Source organism: Talpa europaea, assembly GCF_964194135.1.
Source record: "Talpa europaea genome assembly, chromosome: 13".
Lineage (NCBI taxonomy): Eukaryota > Metazoa > Chordata > Mammalia > Eulipotyphla > Talpidae > Talpa > Talpa europaea.
In genome coordinates, this window is record NC_140080.1 from 67690865 (window position 1) to 67714834 (window position 23970).

At 35.4% G+C, this 23970-nt stretch overlaps 1 protein-coding gene across 2 annotated transcripts in view; it reads right to left on the minus strand.

The window, feature by feature from the left end:
* Positions 1 to 3479: 3479 nt before the first annotated feature.
* B4GALT6 (beta-1,4-galactosyltransferase 6) overlaps positions 3480 to 23970 on the minus strand; it is a gene marked incomplete at both ends in the record, with an annotated part of 62834 nt that continues 42343 nt past the window's right edge. For both annotated transcript variants that reach the window (XM_084252381.1, XM_084252380.1), the window contains 6 exons: positions 3480 to 3627; positions 4086 to 4187; positions 4456 to 4578; positions 7865 to 8052; positions 14825 to 14941; positions 20619 to 20743. In XM_084252381.1, coding sequence (XP_084108507.1) covers positions 3480 to 3627; positions 4086 to 4187; positions 4456 to 4578; positions 7865 to 8052; positions 14825 to 14941; positions 20619 to 20743 — 803 coding nt within the window. The remainder of the gene's footprint in view (positions 3628 to 4085; positions 4188 to 4455; positions 4579 to 7864; positions 8053 to 14824; positions 14942 to 20618; positions 20744 to 23970) is intronic.

The window sequence follows — 23970 nt, forward strand, 5'->3', positions numbered from 1 at the left end:
AAAGATTGCTACTTAGAATTCATTCAGAAATAAACTGATAATGGTCATGATCTCACAATCTAGTCTCAAATACAAATCTAGCCCCTAGGTATTTCTGAAATTTGTCTGTTTGCTTTAAATCTTCACTATTACGTGATACCTGAAAAACAATAAGGGAATTACCATGTCCTTTTAGGATAAAAGCTATGATCTTTAAATGTATTTAACTGAAACTATTGAAAAACTGTGATCACTTTATGCTGATGTTGCAATCCAAGGGCAATTATTTATAAGCAATTCACTTGAAATTTAGGAAAACAAACATTACGAAAATCCAAGATAACCCAAAAAAAGGTTCTGAGAAAAAAATAATTACATCATCACACAAAGTCTTTAGAACATTATATTTCATAAAAGACAATGATAAAAAAGTACAAACATTTCCATGAGAAGCAAAAAAAAAAAAATGAGAGTACAAGAAATTACTAGCATGTATTTCAGTGCATTTATGTAGAAGCCTTTCGGATCTAAATAAATAAAATAAACTTAGGTATACTTCGTTCTCATATACAACACAATTACCATTTTAGTTCTCTCAATAGGTATACCTTCAAATACAAGGTAATAAATCTAGAATATTAATATTTGTCTGAAAAGCATGTAAAAAAAATAAAACAGGGACTAGCAAAGGCCAAATAAAATCATGCAACACCTTTTTCTTGTAGGGAGCCTCCAAAAGTAGGAGAATATTATATTAGATATTTTTCCCATTTTGTTTTAAAATGGGTATCAATATTTTGACTGGGAAAGGAGTATAAGCAAATTTTTAACATATAATTTTGTATTTACATAATATTGTAAATAAGGTTATCTTACTGAACACCTTGACACAAAATACAAAAAGAAATTTAAATTTAGATTAGAAAAATACTCATTAAACCCTAATTTTGGCTAGCATTTCAATACCTCGCTCCACTGTGAATTATGTTATAGCAAACATCTATACTTTTCCCTTTTCTTTTCTACAAACAGGCCCATTAATCATTACTATTTTTTCTAGTTGAAAGGCACTAAATAACTTTCCCAGTAGTGCCACAGGGACCTTATAATAACTCTACATACACATGTATATGTTTCTTGACTTTAAGACTGAAAAATACAAGAAATAAGTTATCAGATGTCAGCATAATTTTAAAAAGGTTTCAACTTGCTTGACTTGATTTGTTTAGAAATGAAATAATACTTTTTCTGTAGATATATCTAGCATTGCTTCTGACTCATAGTAAGCAATTGATATATGTTTCCTATTAAATCTAACAAACATAACTGTAAAGAAAAGTTTGCATTTGCAATGCCTTTGCTAATTTTCATGGAGATTTATGATCATAACTGGGCAAAGTGCTCTTTTATGGAAACATATAAAAGCCACTATAGGCAAAAATGAATTTTAGGCATGTACTTAAAAAGTATAACCAAAAACAAAAGTAGTAAGATGGTTTTCACAGGAGACATACCACATTAAAAACTTAAAAAAGAAAAAGTAAAATATTCATCCAAAACCAAAAAATTCCTAAAACAAAAATTACTATTAGCCTTACTCAAATAAAATAAGGCATATGATAGAGGTACTGAGTTCTCCTGAAACTGTAATATATGAAAATTAAAAACATTCTATCTTCTCACAAATGTGTTTTCCTAATAAGATTCAGAAACAGCCCTCATTTTTCCCACAACTAAAATATTTAATCTTATTGGGATAATTATGCTTCTATGCCCTTACAATCTTCTCTAGTGATCAACAACTAACTGTCAACATCCTCAATCTACTTTCTTTCATAAATGAAAAAATAATTACAATGGTTATGAGACACATAAAATGAACAGATACATAGATTAAGTAAAAAATCTCTTACATTTTAGGTCTGATTTTTCATTGAGTACCAGCAAAAATGAAAATAAGTCTATTATTTTGAAAATATGTCTAAGAAATATACATGGAAAAATTCTGCTTGGTATCATAACAGAAAGCTGTCAGTTTTCTCAAAGTTAAAGAATTTCAATTATTCTAGCTTGGTTCACATTCATTTGTGTTATCAATACTGCCAAAGAAAATAACACTTGAATATTAAACTTAAAACCCGAGGTCAAGAATCAAATAATATACTTAATAATATAAAATAAAATAATATACTTGATATCAGGTAGTAAGAACTGTTTTCAGAGCAGTGTCTTATAACATCAATGCATTTAAATAACTGATTATGTATTTCAATATAATTCTATTGTTATGCTTTTAGTGAGGAAATTTTAATACCAGAGATGTAATAAAAATGAAAAAAATAGTCTGAATAAAATTGGGTGAAATTAAAGGATTCCTTCTAAACTTAAAATTTCTATCAATATAAGTCTGAGAATTAAACTTAAATTTGTTTTTATCTACCATTTATCTTCATAAAAATAGAATATTTATCTAATAGTATAATTCATTTGTATATTGTAGGTACTAATGGGTTTTCCAGAGCTCATCTTTTAAAAAAATTGTTTGGATTTTTTTGGCTTTCTGAACTAGAAATAATAAAAGTGCTATTTGCTATGAATTAAAAAAAAAAAAAAACAGCATACAAACACAAAAAACCTTGGGAATATTTTTCGAGGCACAAAATCCCTGACATTTACACCAGAGGTACATCATGAAAGACATAAAGAGGTCCATTATATCATGTCACATCACAACTTTAAAGATTTTCTTGCCAATACTCATGCAATATGCATAAACAATATGGTTGTGATTTAGCAAAATCTGATGAGATTGCAAGCAAGGAAAAAAATAGGTAATCCTGGCAAGGAAGAAAAGTTATTTAAGCCTTTTCTTCTTACCCTTTAAAACCCTAAGAGAGCTGTGACTTCTTCCATACAAAAGGCTGAAGGTCTAAAGCTCAAAACTAGTATAACAGTTTACTGTATTAGTTGGCTGTCAATTATTGACAGTTCCTTCATCTCACACAAGGATTAACCTTTGTTTAGTAACATAAATTACAATTTCTTTTTTTCCATGCAAATAAAAAATGCCTATAAAAGTCCAATAAAGGCATAACCAATTACATGCAAATCTGCAACACACCTTATTTTTCAACAATTTGAACACATTAATTTACATCACATATGTACAAAATATATTTAAACGGAAATAAAGCATTCTCTTCAATTAAATTAGATTTGAGTATAAAAATTTTCTCTTTGTTGGGTGCTCTCTTAACTTCAGTCTTTTAAGCAATGACATCTGGGGTCTGCAGTGCTCGCCATGGGAGTGTCTCAGAATAGAGAATGAGTGGAAGAAGGTGGGCTGCGCATAGTCCCACACCATGAGCACTGAGGACTGCTAGGTGTATCCTTCTCACAGAACAGGGCACTGTGACACATCCATTCACTGACCTCCATTAAGAGTGCACTACGAGTTTATGATCCAGCACTTGGTCTATCTTGCCATGAGAGCTACTTCTTTAATAGTCTTCGATTGGAGCTAACTCTGGCATGAGATTTACAGATATATTTGTATACAACCTATCAACCAGTATTTTTGGCGTACATATTAAATTGTTCAAACCATCGATGTACTGGCGCTCTTTTGAGTATCTTAGTAATTTATACCTACAGTGTTAGAGAAAAAAATGAAAAGTACAGAAACATGTTCAAAAAGGAAAACTGATTAAGAATATGTTCAAATTCATTCCTAAAGTATTTAAAGCTCTTACAAAGTTTGGTTCTCATGTATAATTAAAAATCTTTCCAAACCATTATTTTAAATTAGCATTTTTTACTCGTCTTAAAAGCCACCTAAGACAATTATTTTGCATTCTTACTACTTAGACATCCTTAAGAGATAAAACATAGTGTGTTTTATGTTAAGTAAACACTTTCTATATAGTTAGGTCTTTGATAAAACATATAAAATGTATGTGCATGCATGCACAAGCACAAAATGCTTTACTTCTATAAAGAAAATGAGAAAATTCCCCTCAGAAGGCTTTTTTGGTTGCAGTGCATTTTTTAAATCTTTCATACATTAAATAATTTTAAAACCTTGGTATTGGAAGATGACAACTTACCGTCCTAAGAACTGGACTTCACCTCGATGGTGATGAGGAATAGACTTGTATTTTCCCAAGTCTCCCTCTGGTCTTGTTACATTATATCCTGCATAGTGAACTCTACAACACAACAGATGGAATTGAAAATATAAAGAAATAAAATATGACATAAATATAGACTACACAAGTTCAATTCAAAATGAAAACAAAAAGTCTACTATATGTGCTATCAATAATTTCAGAAAATACTCAACAAAAAAGGGGTGAAACAGAAAATGGGATTTAGAGGCCTCAAAATTTTTTTATCCCAAAGAATCTCTTCTTGGAAAAGTACAATGTACCTAAAAGAAAGGAAATCTATTATTAAGTAATTGATACCTCAACATACCTATTCCAAAGGTCATCATCTTCTCCTCCCCATCCCCAGAAGGCATTAGGAAAACCATTGATCTTTCTAAACTGTTCCACTGTCAGTCCACTTACTCCACCAAAAAACTCTTTATATGGAAGACTGAAAAGAAAGCAGAATATAGCATGCACTTCTAAAAATGAAATCATAACTGTCACATGAAATCAAGTTTTCAGTCTTTTATGTGCTTTGCAAAATATATCCCTATTTTTAATATATACAATTGTTGATTAAATCATATCTGGGCAACATAAAGTATACCAACAAACTTTTTTTATGTTCTAGTGAAGCAAGTATATCTAAAATGGTCATGTTAAACACAATATAACATAGAACACTTGTGGTTTTTGAAATTAAATATGTTATTATTTTACAAAACTCAAAACCCAGTGTTCAAAAACTGTATTTTCACACCAAAAATAAACTTGATCAAATACATCAATCGCTATCAAAGCAATGCTAAATATTGTAAATACAATTTCCTAAATTAATTGAGCGTAATTATAAGTGTATTATTACGTAAGCCAGGATAAATGAAAATTAGCAAATATGCCTAGTATTTAATTTTGCAATGACTAATTGCCTATTTCTATAAGATCTTATCTTTTTTGCCTAATACTCTCAAAATGCTTATGGCTATTAGCAAGTATTTTTAAATTCACTAATATTCAGAAAAACTACTGGGGTTTTTTACTGAGATTTCTGACATGTAGCTTTGTATTAGTTTTAAATGTACAACATATTTTCTATATGTATATATTCATGTACATAATTACCACAATAAATTTAAGTAACATCTATCACCACACATAGTTAAAATTTACTTTCTTGAGGGGTGAAACTTAAGTGGGGAGGAGGCACATGGGCTGTGGTGGTAGACTGCAGAAATGCTTTGGGGGTGAGTGCACTATGGTAACTGCACCTCAAGGGGGAGCCTATACTTCTGAAATACAGTGATGTAAACCAAAATTACCTCAGTAAAAGACAAAAGGAAAAAATATCATTTTATCTCTTGTCATGACAGTGTTTACAATCTACGCCCTTGGAAACTTTCAAATACACGCTAAAGCACTGTTCACTGCAGTCACCCTGCTGTGCACTACATCCCCAGGATTTATTTATCTCACAACTAAAAGTTTGTACCTTTCTACATCCCCCACTCTGCCAACCACCAACCTGTTCTCTGGATCTATGAGTTAATCATTTTTTCAGATAAGTGAGATCATACATTTGTCTTTCATTGAGAAATGACATTTTTTAATTTGTGATTTTTCATATCTTTGCCTAACTTATGCTCCAAGGAAATTTTCCAGTGAAGGTGTTCACATCCATTCCTGAATAAATTCCTTGGTCCCAAATGTGCATTTGGGGAGTGGGGTACAAGAGCCCCTAAAAGCATCAGGCCAACGTGGTAGGCCAGCAGAGAAAACATGAGCCCACTCAGCACCAAGCAGAGGGAAAACCAAGCAGAGGGAAGTCTGGCAGGACTATAACAAAGTTGCCTCAGGGAAAAGGGAAAGCAGATTTCACAGCTGGAGTTGGACTATCACTTAAATCCCTTTGGGGAAAGAGTGCTGTTTGACAGCTGGGCTCTTGTGTGGCTACAGAAGATGGGAGCAATTGCTCCCATATGAAACTCTGGTGTTGCAGGAGAAAGTAATTTTGGTTCCATCATGAGCCAAGTGCACCCCAAGAGAGCTAACAGCAACACTGACTCCAAAAAAAAAAAAAACAGAGTGTCCCTGGAGATTCATTCACAAGGCTCACATGTGGGAAATGAGCATTCTGGTAATGATGCCAGTTAGGGTTCATGGCACACCAGCTGGATGATTCCTACCTGGGACAGCAGTTTGGGAGAGACCAGGGATCCATAGATAGTAGGATATGGATAAAAGTCTCTGTGCTTATTGGCATGTATATATTAACAAGCACTTTCATTCCACTTACTGTTCTAGAAATTAATGATTATAGTATACCCAAAATGGAAAAAGATTAGATAAAATAAAGGTATAATAGAGAAACTAAATAATAGAAAACAAAAGTTCAATAAGCAAAAGTCTAGAAGTGTTTATCTGAGGCTATCTGAACATGTCCAAGCAAGAAAGACACTAATCTGGGGACCAGAGCTTTCAGGTCAGCTGCCATCAGTGTGGGGGGCATCCCTATAGGGTACTGTAGTTTTCATAAGACTGCACCCCATGGCCAGACTCTATGCACAGTACGGTCCACTGCCTGACTGGCTGCTATTCTCCCTAAGCTACATTCTACTTCCAATTAAACTTTCAAGAAACCATAGGGATTAGTCTAGATGGATATGAATATTTTATTCACTAAAAACTATTTTAAAGTAAAATATTAATTTATAATTCTTAGTTTGCATGAGCTTTATGCTATTTTTTAGTGAAAACCAGTTACCCTAAATCAAATTTTATTCTAGTAGGCAAACGACATGTAAGTTTCTAGAACTGCTAAGAACAAGAAACTGAACCTGGACAACCTTCCCCAAGGTAACACCAGGTAATGATGATGGCCAATAAAAGGGCCTTCTAATAATGATGGCCAATAAAAACCAAAAAGGCATTCTTTTCCTGTTGGGCACTAATTTGAGATTTTGCGCCTCTCTCTGCTCTGTAGGTCAGGCAGCATATAAAACTGTGGTGGAGGCAACATTCCCCACTCCAGACTATATTATCTTCTGTCCATTTCCATTATCAATGAAAACTGTGGTCATTTTTCTAGATTAGACCTGTGTACTTTAATGTCAAGTTAAGCTACTATCACAGCTCCAATGACTGTTTACCTTTCCAAGTATCTCGCAGTCTGAGAATGAAAAATTTTCTTACTAAGGGCAAGCCAAGAATTCACAGCTGAAGATGATACACTGCAAGAGAGAGGGCCCTCACTGCACTGAAACATCACTGGGGGAGAGCCAGCATATTCTCACGCCTACCTGGGACAGCCTCCCACATGTGACCTCACAGCAGCCCATGACAGCTCTATTATTCTAAGAAGGAAAGCAACATTCAGGATACAAGTCCTAAGATAACTGCTAAGTGTTAAAGCCAGAAGTTAAATCCACATTTGCTTGACTGTAGAAATCAGGCTCTCTTTTTTTTTTTTTTTTTAAATGAGATATTTTTATTATTTATTTTTTTTTATAAACAGGCTCTCTTTTCTAGCACTCCACACTTAAACTTCTGCATGAGGATATATGTAGGTGGACAAGCAACTCTATACCCTGGCTCCCTGAGAGGGCAGGCTGGAGTTAAAGAAGATACTATTTATGCTCTTGAGGCCTCTCGGATCCAGAAACATAATGCTGCTGACATTTCTAATATATGGTTTTGCAAGTATAGTGTACCTATCAGGAAGATTGCATGTTACTTACATATACATGTATTTATCCAGCTTTGCTGCAAAATGACGAGGCATTTCTCCACATCCATAATAATTTCGGTCATTTTCGGGTAGATGATCCACATCATGGAATATCACACAGTCCCATATACTGTCTTTCATGGCCTCTTTAAAGCCCACATTGAAAAGCATTGCACGGTTAAAAGGTTGTGTGCCAGTCTTGACAGAGAGAAAAGCAGAAATGTGCTAAGGCTTTGTCTTCTGACTATTTTCCATATTTTTCTAACTAGTTGAATCATGGTCAAATAATAATAAATGCATTCAAATAAAAAAGATAAAATAACATAGTTCAGAATTTTCAAATATACTATTCACTTACTGTATTATTTTAAACATTTCTAATCTATAAGCAACATTGTTATTGTCCAGTCTATTGGTGAATCATCTATATGTAATGATATAATTTACATTTGTTTTACTTTAAATACATTAGGATATAGATTATTTATGACCAAGAAAAAAAGTCATAATATTGATTGTGTTTTTTAGTGACACTTTCCATGTGCTCTCAAGAAGAACAGCAAAAAACTGATATTTGATTCAACAAGTATTAACATTTCTCTTATATGACAAGGTTAGCTTCATATTACTAATGCTTATCATTAAAGACAAAGACATTTTTAGAAACAAAAACAATTGGAACTTATAATACAAAACCCAACTTCCTTTATTGCAACCATTTTCCTTTATTACTAAGAGAAATACATTAAGGTACTGGGCAACAAAGTCCCCGCTCTGTCTCTGGTGAATCCTCTCACCCTCCCGCACATCTGGCCTATACCCTGGTCCTTGTATAAATAAAATAAATCTTAAAAAAAAACAAAGTTTCCGTTTGTTTTAGTCTTGCTTCTGCTAAAGACTGACAGCATTTTACCAGACAGAAAGCACAGAAACGTATTACACAGAACCCAACTTCCTATATAATAACCACTTCCCTTCATTTATGAGGGAAATTATGTTAAAGTGCACTGGCAGTAAGTTTCATTCTGTATCTAAAGAAAATTAAAGAGGAGTTACTTATGCCTTGGCAACATTCCTCAAAATCACTTACAAAGTATGAAATAAAAAAGGATTATGAGAGAAGCAAATGAGATACCCATGCAGTCATCGGAGTTCTATCCCAACAAGGAACAATCATTAATTTTTTTTTACTTGAATTTTCTTTTAATACCAAAGATTAATACATGGGAAGACTTTACATTTAAAGGTTTTAGAAGACATAAAATACCAAGCTTTAAGAATGAATATTGCACTGAATATCATTGCAACACATTAAGAATGTCCCAAACCTTTAGAAGGGACAACATCTCCAGTTAGCTTCCTCTTTGGATGAAAACAGGAATCGAGTCAATCAGTCCTTGAAAGTCATTCCTGTGTGCACCTGAAATCGGCTGTGTCACTGACAAAACAGATTCAGATACACTTTCACGTTAAAAAGACTGATTGATGCATAGGTGTATATATATATGTGTTTGTTTTTATTTTTACTTATCAGCACAGATTGATGGGAAAGAATCTGGTAATAAGCCTGGCTCTCAATTAGGAATAAATCCTGGCATGGTTTGCCTCCATTTTCTCCATCTAATCACTGATTAGTTTGATCCTGGTCATTAACTTGAACCTCTGAGTTTCAGAGTTCCTTATTCATTACAACGAAATTTTCAACTAGAATTGCTTTGAAAAAACAAATCGAAACTTCCCTTTGTGTCAGCTGAGAACATTGCATAGGGAGTTAGAGAATTTTCTCATGAATTTCTGTTTCAACTTCAGCGTGCCTGAAACTGAACTTTCAGACTCAGAAGACCACCTCTTCTCCGCCACACCACACGTGACTGACATTTTTGCAGAAGGAGCTAGAATTCCTGGGGGTAAGTGAGCCTCCTCCAATCTCAACTATAGTAAGAACTGACTCTAAAAATAGTATTTCACTATTTTCAACACCGTTTCCCTACTTGGAGTCAAGAGGAGAGAAAAACTGGGTCCTGTTGGATGAGAAGCATTTCCCATTGAAGACTAGGAAAGAGATGGCAAATAGTATCTGCCAACTCCAGTCAGTTGGCGGATTAATGTAGCATCTCACTATGAAGGATTTATAATCTTTATGTTCATTTACTTAAATGGAAAAAATAATTTTGACTGTCCTCATGACTATGTGAAACAAAACAAAACGAGAAATACAGACCATTCCTGCATTAGGTTATACCTGTATCAATTCTTAGCATGGCTAGGGGATACAGGAAATATCACAGTTGAATGCTGCCTAAGACACCAAAGTGACTTCTCACATTTGGCTTCAATTAGGAGGAAATTGACATGCTCTTGGGAACAAATCTTCTTATTCCACAAAATGCATGCATTTTTTTACAGGTAACACAAATTCTGATTGGCTTGGTATGCCTTTGTTTTGGAACAATTATCTTCTCTGTGCTCAATATTTCAGAATTTAAGGAAGACTTTTTCTTCATTTAAAGCAGGCTACCCATTCTGGGGAGCAGTATTTGTGAGTGTATATATATATATATATGCCTACAATTGTCTCTGATCTGACATTGCACATAGCTTTTCTCTTACCCAGATTGACTCTAAACAAACCAATTGCTACTTATTTTCAATATTTAAATTTATATTTAAATCATATATAAGTAAAGTTTACAAAGCACTTGGGATTAAACATGTCAGCATATTTTTATCAAGTGAGACACCTGAGATGAATAAACATTAAATGAATTGCCCAAAAGATATTTAGCTAACAAAGATTACATCTAAACTTTCAGAATTCAATTCCAGAAAAATTTCCTCAACACTACTCATCAATAAATTTATCCTAGTGAAGGGAGTGAAAAGTGATTGCTGAGGAGAGGAGAACAAGGTATTTGATGAACTTCTTCTAAGCCCTAGAAGCTCCTTTAGGCGCTTTCTCATTGTATTCTTTTTTTAAAAGGTTAACAAAAGGTTTATTTACAAGGGAAGTGGACAATCATTAATTTTTATTACTAAATCCTACATGAACTTGAGGTAACAGAAGTCACTTTATATTTTCTTCACCAGTGAAATGGAGAAAATTATAAGGAAAGGACTTAAATTAATTTTTTTATATTAGTATGGCATAATTTTGAAAAATGTTTTCCCTAAATGTGGACATAATACTTAATGGCTTATAATAAAAATTAAAAGTTCTATGTCAAATCCATTTTCATTCTTCAAAAGCAATATAGTTCGACTTCTCTAGCAGTTTATGCTGGTACTTATCACCATATTTCAAGTTCTGCGATTCCCTTGTCCAACTCCCTATCATGGTCACTGAGGATTTACATATCACTGCCCCTCCACTCATTCTCCAAACATAGTTATAAAAATTTTTGTTTAAAATCAATTGTGCTGACATTTTTAGAACTATATATGAGGGCTGAGTGAATTATAATCATTTTCTTTCTCTAATTGTCATAGAGAAACTGATATTGACTGATAACTCATAGAGTGTTTTATATAACTATCATTAGTTTGTACAGACTATGTCCTATATTTATTACTAACTGATATAATCATTTGTACAAAATCATCTCACAATCCCTCCTCTACTCCCAAACCCAACTCCAGCTCTGACTGCCCTCATCTCTTGCTCTAGTCTGAGTTAATCAGACTGTGTGTGACTATCATCCTGGGACTTCACCTTCATTCTCTCAATAATCTATGTCTTTTCCTTGCTCTCTCAGTTTGCAGAGGCACATCTCTCAAACAGCTTCCTAAGTACAGGCAGATGGAAAAAATACATATAAAGTATATATACATATATATATGTTTAGTCAATGAATGAGTTAAAATGGCATTAATCTACCCATATATTTGACTGACATTTGGGATGAATAAAAAATTCCAGGTTAAAAATACTTTCGGGCCTCCCCTGGTGGCACAGCGGTTGAGCGCTGGGCTGCGAAGCTGCCCGCAGCCTCTGCAGCACCAGTTTGATCCCTGGCCATCAGTGAGGGTCCCACATGGCACGATAGACCTTTCCTGCCATGCCCGCTGCTCCCCTCAGCAGTGTATTCCGTCAGTCTGCCTGTTCTGTTCCCTGCTCTGGCTCTGGTGGATTCTCTCACCCTCCCACGCTTCTGACTGGACCCAGTGCTTGTATAAATCAATCAATCAATCAATCAATCTTTAAAAATAAAATAAAATAAAAATACTTTCCCCTAGAGTTTTAAAGGCACAACTCCACAATCTTCCATCATTTAGCATCACTGAGGTAGTCCATATGAAATCTGATACAAAATCATACAAATCACGTATAGTTTCTCCTATATATCTCTTTTTCATTTGTAGTCTAAAATTTCAAAACAATATGCTTCATAGTGGATCTATATTTTATTCATGTGTATATGTGGCCCCTTCAAGCTTAACATTCATGTCTTCACTTTCAGGAAATTTTCTATATTAGTTCTTTGGTTATTTCCCTATCCCCACCCCATGACCCACTGCATCCCACCCTCAATTTTTTCCTGCTGTTTTTCCAGAACCCTGATTAGCAAGGTGGCATTAGTTTTCTATTGCTAACTATCTATGTCAAAACTTAGTGACTAAAAATACATACTCATTATACTCACAGCATCTGAGGAAAGGGAATTCTGACAGCACAGTAGAGGTGTTTTAACTCTACCCCATGACCTCTAGACCTTAGCTGGATAATTCACTGCATGGTGGCTCCTGTACACAGCAGCCAACATGATGCTGGCAAGTCGGTTCCTCTCCACAGAGCTACCTGAGTGTTTTCATACACAGCAGCTATCTTCCCCAAGAGCAGGCATCCAAGGCAGAAGCAGAGATGTTTTTTTATTACCTAGCCTCAAAAGCCACATTCTGTCACTCCAGTTTGACTGCCCATCAAGTCAGCCCATACTCATTGTGGGAGATGACACAAGGGCCTTGTTACAAGGCCCTGGGGTCACGTTGGAGGTGGTTACTCTTACGACCTATTGGTACTCATAGATTAAGCTTCTTAATTTCTTTTGTTATGGCTCTATTTTAGAAGTATTTTCTACAGTTTATTTTCCAACTGTTCCACTGATAGTTTCATTTTAGTTATCACATGTCATTTAACAATAACTTCCTTATTCTGATAATTCTTTATAGTTTCCTGTTTTGATTTCATGGACTCGTTATCTTTCCTTCACTCTCTATGGATATTCATTATAAATTCATTGCTCTATCCTCTTTGCTAAATGAAAGGAAGTGAACTTCATGGAGGTGATAAAGAGATGAGCTGGCTTTTCCTTTGGAGACAAATATTAGGTAAGGCAGCTTTTCCCTGGGCTAATCTATCAACAGTTCTTCAGTGAAGACAACGACTCATGCCTCAACTGGAGGAATCAGGGGGACTCATTCCTCACTACTGGCTTCAAAAGCTCAATAGGAAAAAGGTCTGCTGGTCACTAGGACCAGCATAAAGACTTACTTAACCCTTCTATTTTGAGGCCCCAGAGCATAACTGTATCAGCACAATCAAGATCTTCTCTATTCTGCAGTGTGGTTTCGCCACAGAATAAAATTTTCATTTCCTACTGAAATAATGGAGTAATCACCTGGCAACACAAGCAAAGATGAGAAACTAAGAATCTGATTGTTGTGTAATCAGCTTTGAAACAATTCCCTTATTCTAGCCCAATGTTTCAATCCATCTTCTATGACATGTTTCAAGTATCAAGATTTATCCAGCACACTGTCTCAGTTCTTGATACAATCACCCGGGAGAGGAGAAGCTTGTGTCATTGAACATCCTCTGCTCTGCTAAGAGATCAGATGAGTGTGCTATCTGCTCCCTGACTTCCAAAAATGTGTAGCAATCTCTCAACTACTTTCATCTCTCTGTCCTTTTGGTTCAGTATCTTTTTAAAAATTTTTCTTTCACTTTCATTTTAGGAGTTTGTAAAGGAAATGAGGTAAATATGTGTACAATCTTCTATATTTAACTAGGACTTCTGAGCTACTCTTTTGATTGCTTACACTTCTGGGCACCAGTCAGAAGACAAATTACTCTTCTTTTTCATATGTGGTGAAGATGTTAGTAGCTCAAAACCACACACTATCAAATGCACAATACTGAATTAACATTGACAAGAATGAGATTCGGATTAAGCAGTTTATCAAGTACAGATCTTAGCTGCTTTGAAAAGATTCTTCATCACATACATGAAATAATTCAATGCTAGACCTCTCAGGAGAATGTCTTTAATAACACAGAGCTCATCTCTCAAAACATTGGGAGACTGAAGATTAAAAAAAAAAAAAAAGGAAATTAGCAATGAGTAAAACTCACCTACAACATTATAACTATGGCTATATGAAAGTAGCTAAAAGTTTCAATGTTATCAAGTAAAAAACAGTTTTTGAAGTATAGGGTGCAACATTTAAAAGACTATATACATCATTATATGTAGAGGGAAAGAACCTTAAAAGACTAGTTTCCATACAGACAAGTGTAAGAAGAAAGAAATCCAAGATGACACCTTAAGTATAAAACTAAGTAATAACAGAAGTAGTAAAACACAGAAGGATGGAGAATATTTCCAAAGGATTCAAGTAAATCTAAGAGATTTGTATATACGGAATACTGAGATGAGAAAAATATTAACAGATATAATATGAAAAATAATTAGAGAAAAATGTTTCACTTTAATAGGCAAGGCATAAGATGATTAAAGATGATAGGAACATATTAATAATTGCATTAACCAAAAAAAGTGTGTGTGTGTATATATATATATATATATATATATACACCACTAATAGGTTCAATGTAAAATGTAATTTTAGCCAAGTGTAGAACCAGCGATTTGAGTTACCCAGTTAACCTTAGGTTAAACACTTTTAACAAAGCATATCTATAGGTTTATTAAGTACTAGTATACTTAATTACCATTTTGAAAAATATTCTTACCTGTTCAATGACATAAAAGGCAAATTCTAGCCGCTGTTTCTGAAGCATTGGAATCAGATGCAAGAAAAAAATTGGGAGATGTTCATGGCGATTACGGAAAGGAATAAGAACTGCCACCTTTAAAACAAAATAGTCACATATGTAAATAATAGAACAGCAAGCCCAGTAAGTGATCTATTAAAATCCCTGATGGCTTTAAAAGCATATCCATATAAATTTTCTCACCAGAGATCCAACCATGAGCAAAAGCTGACATGGCCCTTACTTTTGACCACTTATGGTCTTGTGAGCCTGGGGAAGAATTCATGGGCTCTCAGCCATTCTAATGACCATGGTCTTTATGGTATGACACCATGGGAAGTTGTGGAAAGATCTAAAAAAGGTCTAAAATTAGTTTGTTGATTTGGGGGTGTAGTATTGAGAACAGAAAGCCAAAGACTGACTCTAGGAGCTGGTGAGGAATTTAACATTACAGGTAAGACAAAAGGTAATGGTAGCTTGAAGTGAGGAGAGAGTAGAGGAGAAAAAGAGGTTCATGGACTTTTGAAATATTTAAGAGGTAAATAAAGAGGATTTGTTTATAGATTGGATATGAAGAGTTAGGGAGAGGGAAGGGTCCAAGAGTAATTTTTAAAGGAGATCACTAATGACAACTTTATGGCTTGTAAACTGAATTTGACAAAGACTCCAATTGAGAAAGACTCCATTTGAACATCTACTATCTGACATATGGTTTATCAAGGCTTGAGGTAATTTTGAGAAAAATAAGAATAGATCATAGAGTGTACATGAAGTTTGATACTATATTAACATAGCATTTTCCCGTTAATCAAAATGCACAATTAAATGATACATTTTATGTTTAATTCAGTGGTAGGATAATCAGTTTTAAATGAAATTGATGACAAAATTATGTTAAAATGTTAAGCTATAAAAACATATAGGCAGTACAAAAACAGAGAAACTTGTCTTTTATAAAACAAAGAAATGTGTGCCTTATAGAATCCAAAAATTAAAAAAAAACATGTATATGGAAATCAAAATAATTTCACAGTTGATGAATATTTCCCCTAATAAGGGAAAAAAAGTTATTAAAACTCTCAAAATCTGGACTAAAAACACCATATTGGGCCTCCCTGGCAGGGCAAGGGGTTAAGCACAGCACTGTGAAGCTATCTGCAGCCTCTGTGGCTCGAGTTGGATCCCCGGCCAGGGAGCTACCCACATGGTGCAGCAGACCTCTCCTGTCTCACCCAATGCTCCCCTTAGCAGTGTATTTCAGTCAATCTGCCTGTTCTGTTCCCCACTCTGTCTCTGGTGAATCCTCTCACCCCCCCCCACCCCCTGCACCTCTGGCCTATACCCCATTTCTTGTATGCATAAATAAATAAATCTTTAAAAAAAAAAAAAACACCATCTCTATAAACAGTAATAATAGAATATGGGGATAGGTGAATAACTATCAATCATTACTTACTCAAATTCTCTATTTTCTGGATCCAAACTTTGTCAGACAAGCCCAGTTACTGTACAATTCAGATTTTGCTCTTGAAAAAGCTAAAATGTTTTCTAAATATTACTTCTCTTAGCAATTTCTGAGCTGTTAATGTCATTATAATTATGAATTTTCTAATAAAAATTGAAATTAAAGCAAGTAACTCTTCAACACTTCATAAATTCAAAATCATTAGATCTCCAGTGAACACAAGAGTGAAAATATATCTAAAATATGTGTCATTGTATATTGTAGATTTTTAAATAAATAATAAATGCCAATAGTTGAGAGTGCATATGTTTAGGACCTACTCCTACTTGTATCATCAAGACCTGATATTACATATAGTCAATGGAAAATAGCAACATTTATTTGTGTATTTTACCATGATCATAAATGAGAAAAAAAATTAAATTATTAAAATAATTTTATTTAAATAGAACAAATATAATCTAGTAAAATTAAAGCTGTCTAAATGAGAAATTCCACCACTGATTTCTTTCCTTAATCCTGATAAGATAGTAGGGTAAAAAACAGACAATGACAGCTCTAAGGTTTATACTTTCATATTTACATTGTTTTACATGGTAAGTTATTGGAGCTAAGGGGGTTCTGGTGCCCTGGACAATCCATTGTGGATTCCATTCCCTTTTGGTTTTCCCCATACAGTATCTTGTCTTATGAACCTGAGGTTCATGTGGTTGCCAGAGCAATAGAGAACCTACATCTCAGAGTCACTTGTGTACCATATGCCTGGGCTACTGCTGATGCCCAGCACTACCTCTATTGAGTAGGGACTTGTTGATGGGTTAAAATATCAAATGTTGACATATTCAAGGAATTTCTAAATCAATGCAATTCTCAAGCAGTTTTGGTACCACTAGGTTTTCTATTAGAATTAGAAAAAGCTATGAAAAGTAAAGGAGAGAAAGGAATGAGATGGTGTGTACAGATCTCTTAACTGTCCTTATCTGACATTATCAGTGTGATAATATTTTGCCCTTCCTGGTTTTAATTTTGGCTACAAGTTGGTTACCTATGACATAATATAAATGGGCTATAAAAGCAGTGAAGGCCAATTATAGATATTTAAGGAAGAAGCCATTAAATATTGGCAGAGCCTATATTCAAGAGAGTCCATAATAATCAAATACAATTAGGCTGAATGATGAGTTGAAAATATAAAAATAAAAACATGCAAAGTCACAGTTCCTAATACAGTAATTTCTCCAATGAAACATTTCAAATATTGAATTTTTCTAAATCTTATAAGGGAACCAAGACTGTATAAGAGAAAGAAATTAACTGTGCCTTGGCAAAATCAAGTAAGTTAAGCTATCATTTTAATAGCAAATATAATTTTAATGAGACAGTTACCAAAGATATTGAATGATCTACCTAAAGCAAAGTTTTTGTTAAAATAAAACTAAACAATTTCTTAAAAATTCATTTGACACATCCCTTCTTGAGAGAGTGAAACAACATCCTCAATAGCTTACAATTTATTGTCTAGAAAAAGATCTCAGTGTTCTGTGATAATTTATTTCAAGGCTTAATAGCCTTTGTATCAGGACATTCTTTTTTATATATACCCTCATTTGCTCTTTTAGCCACTCTCCTCTTGATTCATCTTCAGTAGAGATAAGACAACATCTGGTTATTATCTTCTGAAAAAACACTTTATCTTCATGAATCGTTCCTCATCACCTCTTGTTCAAGCAAAATTATCCCATTCAGTCTGCTCCCACTTTAAAACCACTAATCTTACTGAATTTATGTGCCTATTTTTCTTGCTTGCTTATTTTCTTGCTTATTTTTTCAAACAAGAAAAATGTTTGCCGCATAAATTTCACTCCCTCAGTTTCTGTCCTACTTTCAAACTTCAGGCACACCACCACCTACAGTGACCCCCAAATTGTATGGCTTCAAACTTGCCTGCACTAGCTCTTTGCCACTAAGCCAGGTGGACAGAAGCTACTAAGCTCTCATTTTCCGGCAGTGTTTTCAGTTTCATCTACCTGTTCATCATTTCCAGTGCTTGTAGGAATTTCTTAAATGAAAATCACTTGGTAAAAAATGCAAGTTCTTGCTCCTTCCCACCAATGGAATCAAAATGTCTGAGGACAGAGTTCAAGAATTTTTACTTTTACCAATAACCTGCTAGTCCTAAAAAAGGAGACTAAGGTGTATCTTTGAGAAATCATGGCCTAGAAATGGAACTCCAAAGGCCTGAGCATGTGACAGCATAAAACACCTCCCTGGGCCTCCCTGGTGGCACAAGGGGTTAAGATGCAGCACTATGAAGCAATCCGCAGCCACTGCAGCACAAGTTCAATCCCAGGCCAGGGAGGTGACCGACATGGCACAGCATATCTCTCCTGACTCACCCGCTGCTCCCCTCAACAGTGTATTTCAGTCAATCCGCCTGTTCTGTTCCCTGCTCTGTCTCTGGTGAATCCTCTCATCCCCCACACCTCTGGCCTGTACCCCAGTTCTTGTATACATAAATAAATAAATATTTAAAAAATAATAAAAAAATTAAAAAAATAAAACACCTGCCTGGTTCTCTAAGACTTTAGGTAGTAGACCAAAATTGTTCAGCCTTCTTAACTGAACCCTGAATGGAAAGGTAATGTCACAGGAAAACACTTCTAATGACCCAAAAATCATCACTACATACCTCATCCTCCCTTTTAGAATTAAGCCTGCCTCTACATTCAACCTGTGGTAAAGTTTCCACTCCAATCTGCAGTTTTCAGAAATATCTAGGGAAGATCCTAAAATCACTAGTTTTATATATCTTCCAATTAAATGGCCATAAATTAACTTAGTGGGTATTTTCAAGTAAAAAAATAAAATATTAACAATCAAGTTGGTTGCAGATGTTTAACATAAATCTAGTTATTTCTTCTTTTCCTGTCTCTCAACTCTGTTCCAAGATTAGAATGGGACATTACAGGAATGCAAACAACAAGCAGAAAGAATAATTTAATTAATTAAATATGGCAAGTATAGTTCACCTCTGAATGATCTCCAAAATCCTTCTCATATCTTCAGTTGCATAGCTCAGAACTAGAGATACTATTTAGAAGGGTTTTTCTTAAAGCTGCAATATGAATGGCATCACCATAGGGTAATTAAATAAGACAATTTTTAGATCCCTGAATCAGCTTGCTTCTAGGAATTGCACTTTCAATACTGATTCATGTGGAGGTTATAGTCTACTAAATCTAAGTAGGAAATACCTACATATGGTATAATTCTCTTCTGGAAAATGAAAATAACCTATGAAACTTAAAATCTAATATAGACTACTAGAGAAAGGAAAGAATATTGAATTTTTCCAATCCCAAAATATTCTACTAATCTGCCAGAGTATACACCTGAAAGTCATGCTGATCCCTATGTGAAAACCTTTGCACCTCAGAGCTATGTGGTCTCAGTTCCAGGCCACCAAAATAAAGCAAGGTACGGAGTATAAAAAAGCTATCACATGTTCACTATACTGTAGTCTACTAAATGTATAGCAGCATTATCTTTAAAAAGTGCCAATCTTATTGAAAAAAATACTTTATTGTTAAAAATGCTGGTCATCATCCGAACTGTTAGAAAAATAGTGCAAACAGTCTTGCTGGATGCAGGGTTGCTACATTCAATTTCTGAAAAAGCACAATATCTGCAAAAGGCAATAAAGTGAAGCACCCTAAAACAAGTGTAATAATGGAATATTACCCAGCTACTTAAAAAGATGGAATCCTGTCCTTTGCAACAATATGAACGGAAAGAAAGGTATTGTACTTTGTGAAATAAGTCAGATGGAGAAAGATGAAAACCCTATGATTTCACTCATGTGACAGATAAACAAAATGGTAAATTAAATACATGCTAGACATGCTGGAGATCAGGATATGAATATTCCCCCCATAAGCTCTCACCAGTTCCATGACTTGGTGGAGCTCTGCCTACAGGTGTCTCCAGTCATGAGGACCAGTGGTAGGTTGCAGAGAAACCAGTCTCTCTTCCAAACAAAAGGGAACAAAAAATCTGTTTCTAAGCCAATCTCAAGAGAGGTTTTTATTATCAGGATCTCCAAGATACTGAACATATGCACTTCTATTTTTTAAGTACACAGGTGCAGCTACAGTCTTCACAAGCAACGCTCAAATGACATTTAAGCACAGAACAACTATACATTAAATACAAAATTTCTGACAAATTTATCAAGACTTAAAGCTATTTCAGTATATTTACTGAAATGCATAGTAATAGTCACATTATTTATGAAATAATTGACCTCACCTTCCACCTAGGTTTACAGTCTTTAGGCCTCCAGTGACCTCCTGGTTCGATATCTAAATCCTTGGAGAAGAGTTGATGAATTTCATCAAAACTGACTTCACTTACATTGACATTGAGGTATCCCCCTAGAAAGTTAGAAACATAAAGAATTGTTTTAGTATGTTTGCATTAAAGATAAAGAACCGGGCCTCCCCAGTGGCGCAGCGGGTTGAGTGCAACACTGTGAAGCTGTCTGCAGCCTCTGCAGCGCGGGTTCGATTTCCAGCCAGCCAGGGAGATACCCACATAGAGCGCAGACCTCTCCTGTCTCACCCGCTGCTTCCTTCAGCAGTGCTTTTGGTCAGTCTGCCTGGTCGGCTCCCCACTCTGTCTCTGGTGAATCCTCTCACCATCCTGTGCCTTTGGCCTGTACCCCAGCTCTTGTATAAATAAAATAAAATCTTTAAAAAAAAAAAAGACAGAGAACCAGAATCAACTCCTCCCCACACATACAACAAAATAACACAGATAAAAACAATAATCCCTGAAAAAATTTCTGGAGAAACATTGTTCTTTTGCAAGGAAAAAGCAACATAGCAGAAGGGTGAAATTGCAATATAGTTTGCTTGAGATCCTATCAAGGTGGCACAAATCAAGAGAAGGAGGATCAGCAGTGCTAAGTCTTTTTTTTGTGTATGACAAAAAACTATAGAACCTGAGGAATGCATTAGAGAGGGGTTACACACAGGCAGGTGTGGAAAATAGACGGGTTTAACTCCAGAGACAGGAAGATTTGGGGGAGCAGAGATATGGGACTAAATGCAGGGGGAGCAAAGATACCAATTAGGGTAGACCCCATAATGCTAGGAATCAATCAGAAGGGGAAACACCCCACACCCCTGTCACTAAAGGTGCTTGAGGCCACTAAACAGTCCTTGAGCATTTCTCTAGGGTGCTAATGATTAGCATGAATCTGTGGCCAGCTGAAGCCAGTGGGGACGGCTTGGGTAGAGGAACTTCTGAATGGCAAGAGGTTCACCTGTGACTCCTCTTTAAAACTGGCTTCTGTGGGATGTATAACACCTGTCCCACCACCACACCTGGGGACATTGTTGGGATAACATTCACCTACAGCACTTCCTGTCTCTAAATAGTTTAAAGCATCTAGGTCCTGGCAGCAGGAGTTTTCGGCTCAGAAGGCTCAATACACATAAGCACTGGGAACAGACCCAGGCCTGGCATTACCCCCATCTATACTTCTTCCCCAACCTCAGCACCCCTCCCAGTGCCACAACCCCTCCCTAAAAGAGAGGCAATCTTTTACGGATAGCACCTACAAAGCATGAGACATATGCCCCTAATCTATCTGGGATGGTAACGGGAATGGTAGCCTGCACACAATCCAAAGTCACAGTTCACTGATCACTCTGCTCCTGCCAACACCTCTGGGAAAAATTGGTCACAGATTCCACATACCAGAGCTACTCCATAGCTGAGGGATCAATATAACCCTGAGGCTACTGAAAAGCTCCCACTGAGAATCTGGTTAGGAGAGGGGGTTGTTGCAGATTCCCCCTCTCAGCTTGAACACCTGCTGCCACTTTGGAGGTCTGATATGCAACAGAACTCTATCTAGCAGCAACCTCTTGTTCCCCACTGTCCTTTACCAGCACTAAAACTCGGGTCATCTAAACAGGTGCAGAGGCACAGTCAATAAAGCAACAGAAACCCCAGGACACTGTCAAACAGCATAGGATTATATTCTGCAACCTGTAGTCTCGATATAAGATCAACATCAAAAAACCCAAATAACAAAATGGCAACAAATACATATATTTCAATAATTACCTTAAATGTAAATGGTTTGTGTTTATCAATTAAAAGGTTTAGGGTGACCGAATGGATAAGAAAACAAAATCCAAATTTTTACTATCTATAGGAAACTCATCTTACCTCTAAAGACGAATTCAGTTTTAAAGTAAAGAGCTAGTTAACCATTATTCTACAAGCAAATGGTAATCAAAAAAGGCAGGTACATCTATATTTACAGCACACAAAATAGATATACAATTTAAAATGGTAATAAGAGAGAGGGATGGTTATTAAATAACAATTAAGAGCTTAACGCAACAAGAACAACATTACGGATACACACGCACCAAATCAAATGACAGTGCATCAAAATAGATAACGCAATTGCTAATTGAACTAAAGAGTGACACTGACAAAAACACAATAATAGAAAATTTTAATAACCCACTTACAACTATGGACAGATCAAGAAAAGAGTTATTACTTATGAGGGAAATTGAAATCAAATCACAGTGATATATCATCTCACATCTGTGAGAATGACATATCAAAAAGACTGCTAGCGGTAAGTGTTGGTGAGGATGTAAAGAAAGGGAAAGCCTTATACACTGTTGGTGGGAATGTAAATCGGTGCAGCCATTTTTGAAAGCAGTATAGAACGTCTTCAAAAAACTAAAAATAGGGACCTCCCTGGTGGCACAGGAGTTAAAGTCTAAGCGCTACCAAGCTACGGCCAGCCACTGCAGCATGAGTTCAATCCCTGGCCAAGACGCTAACCCACATGGTGCAGCAGACCTCTCCTGTCTCACCCGCTGCTCCCCTCAGCAGTGTATTTCAGTCAGTCTGCCTGTTCTACTCCCCACTCTATCTCTGGTGAACCCTCTCACCTTTCCCCAGCCCTCGCAACTCTGGCCTACACCCCAGTTCTTATATGCATAAATAAAAAATAAATCTTTTTTTAAAAAGCCCTAAAAATAGAACTACCATATGATCCAGCAATTCCACTGCTGGGAATCAAATCAAAGAATATGAAATCATTAACTCAAAGAATTATATGCACCACAAAGTTTATGGCAGTATTATTTACAATAGCTTAAAACATGAAAGCAATTCATAGAGGCTTGGATAAAGAAGACGTGGTATGTGTGCATGCACACAGTGGAATACTATTCAATTATAAGGAAAGATAAAATTGCCATTTGCAATAAAATGGAAGGATGATGTGGAGTAAAATTATTCAGAAGGATAAAGACAAATAAATACTGAATGATTTCACCTATATGTGCAATATAAGGAAACAATGGGGATGATTGGACAAAACAAAATAAAAATAAACTACTGGGCACTGATAACTGAACTCAGGTTACCAGAAGTAAAGAAGGTGGGTGGAACAAGGGTGGAGGGGATATAATGGATAGCAATGGGTGTTTTGAAAAAAGATGAAGAAAACAAAAATCAGACATAACTTAATTGCCAGGACAGTACAGACTATCTTGTTATCATCACATAATTTTTAAAATCATTCCCTTTTACTTTTAGATCAGATGATAATTACATATGG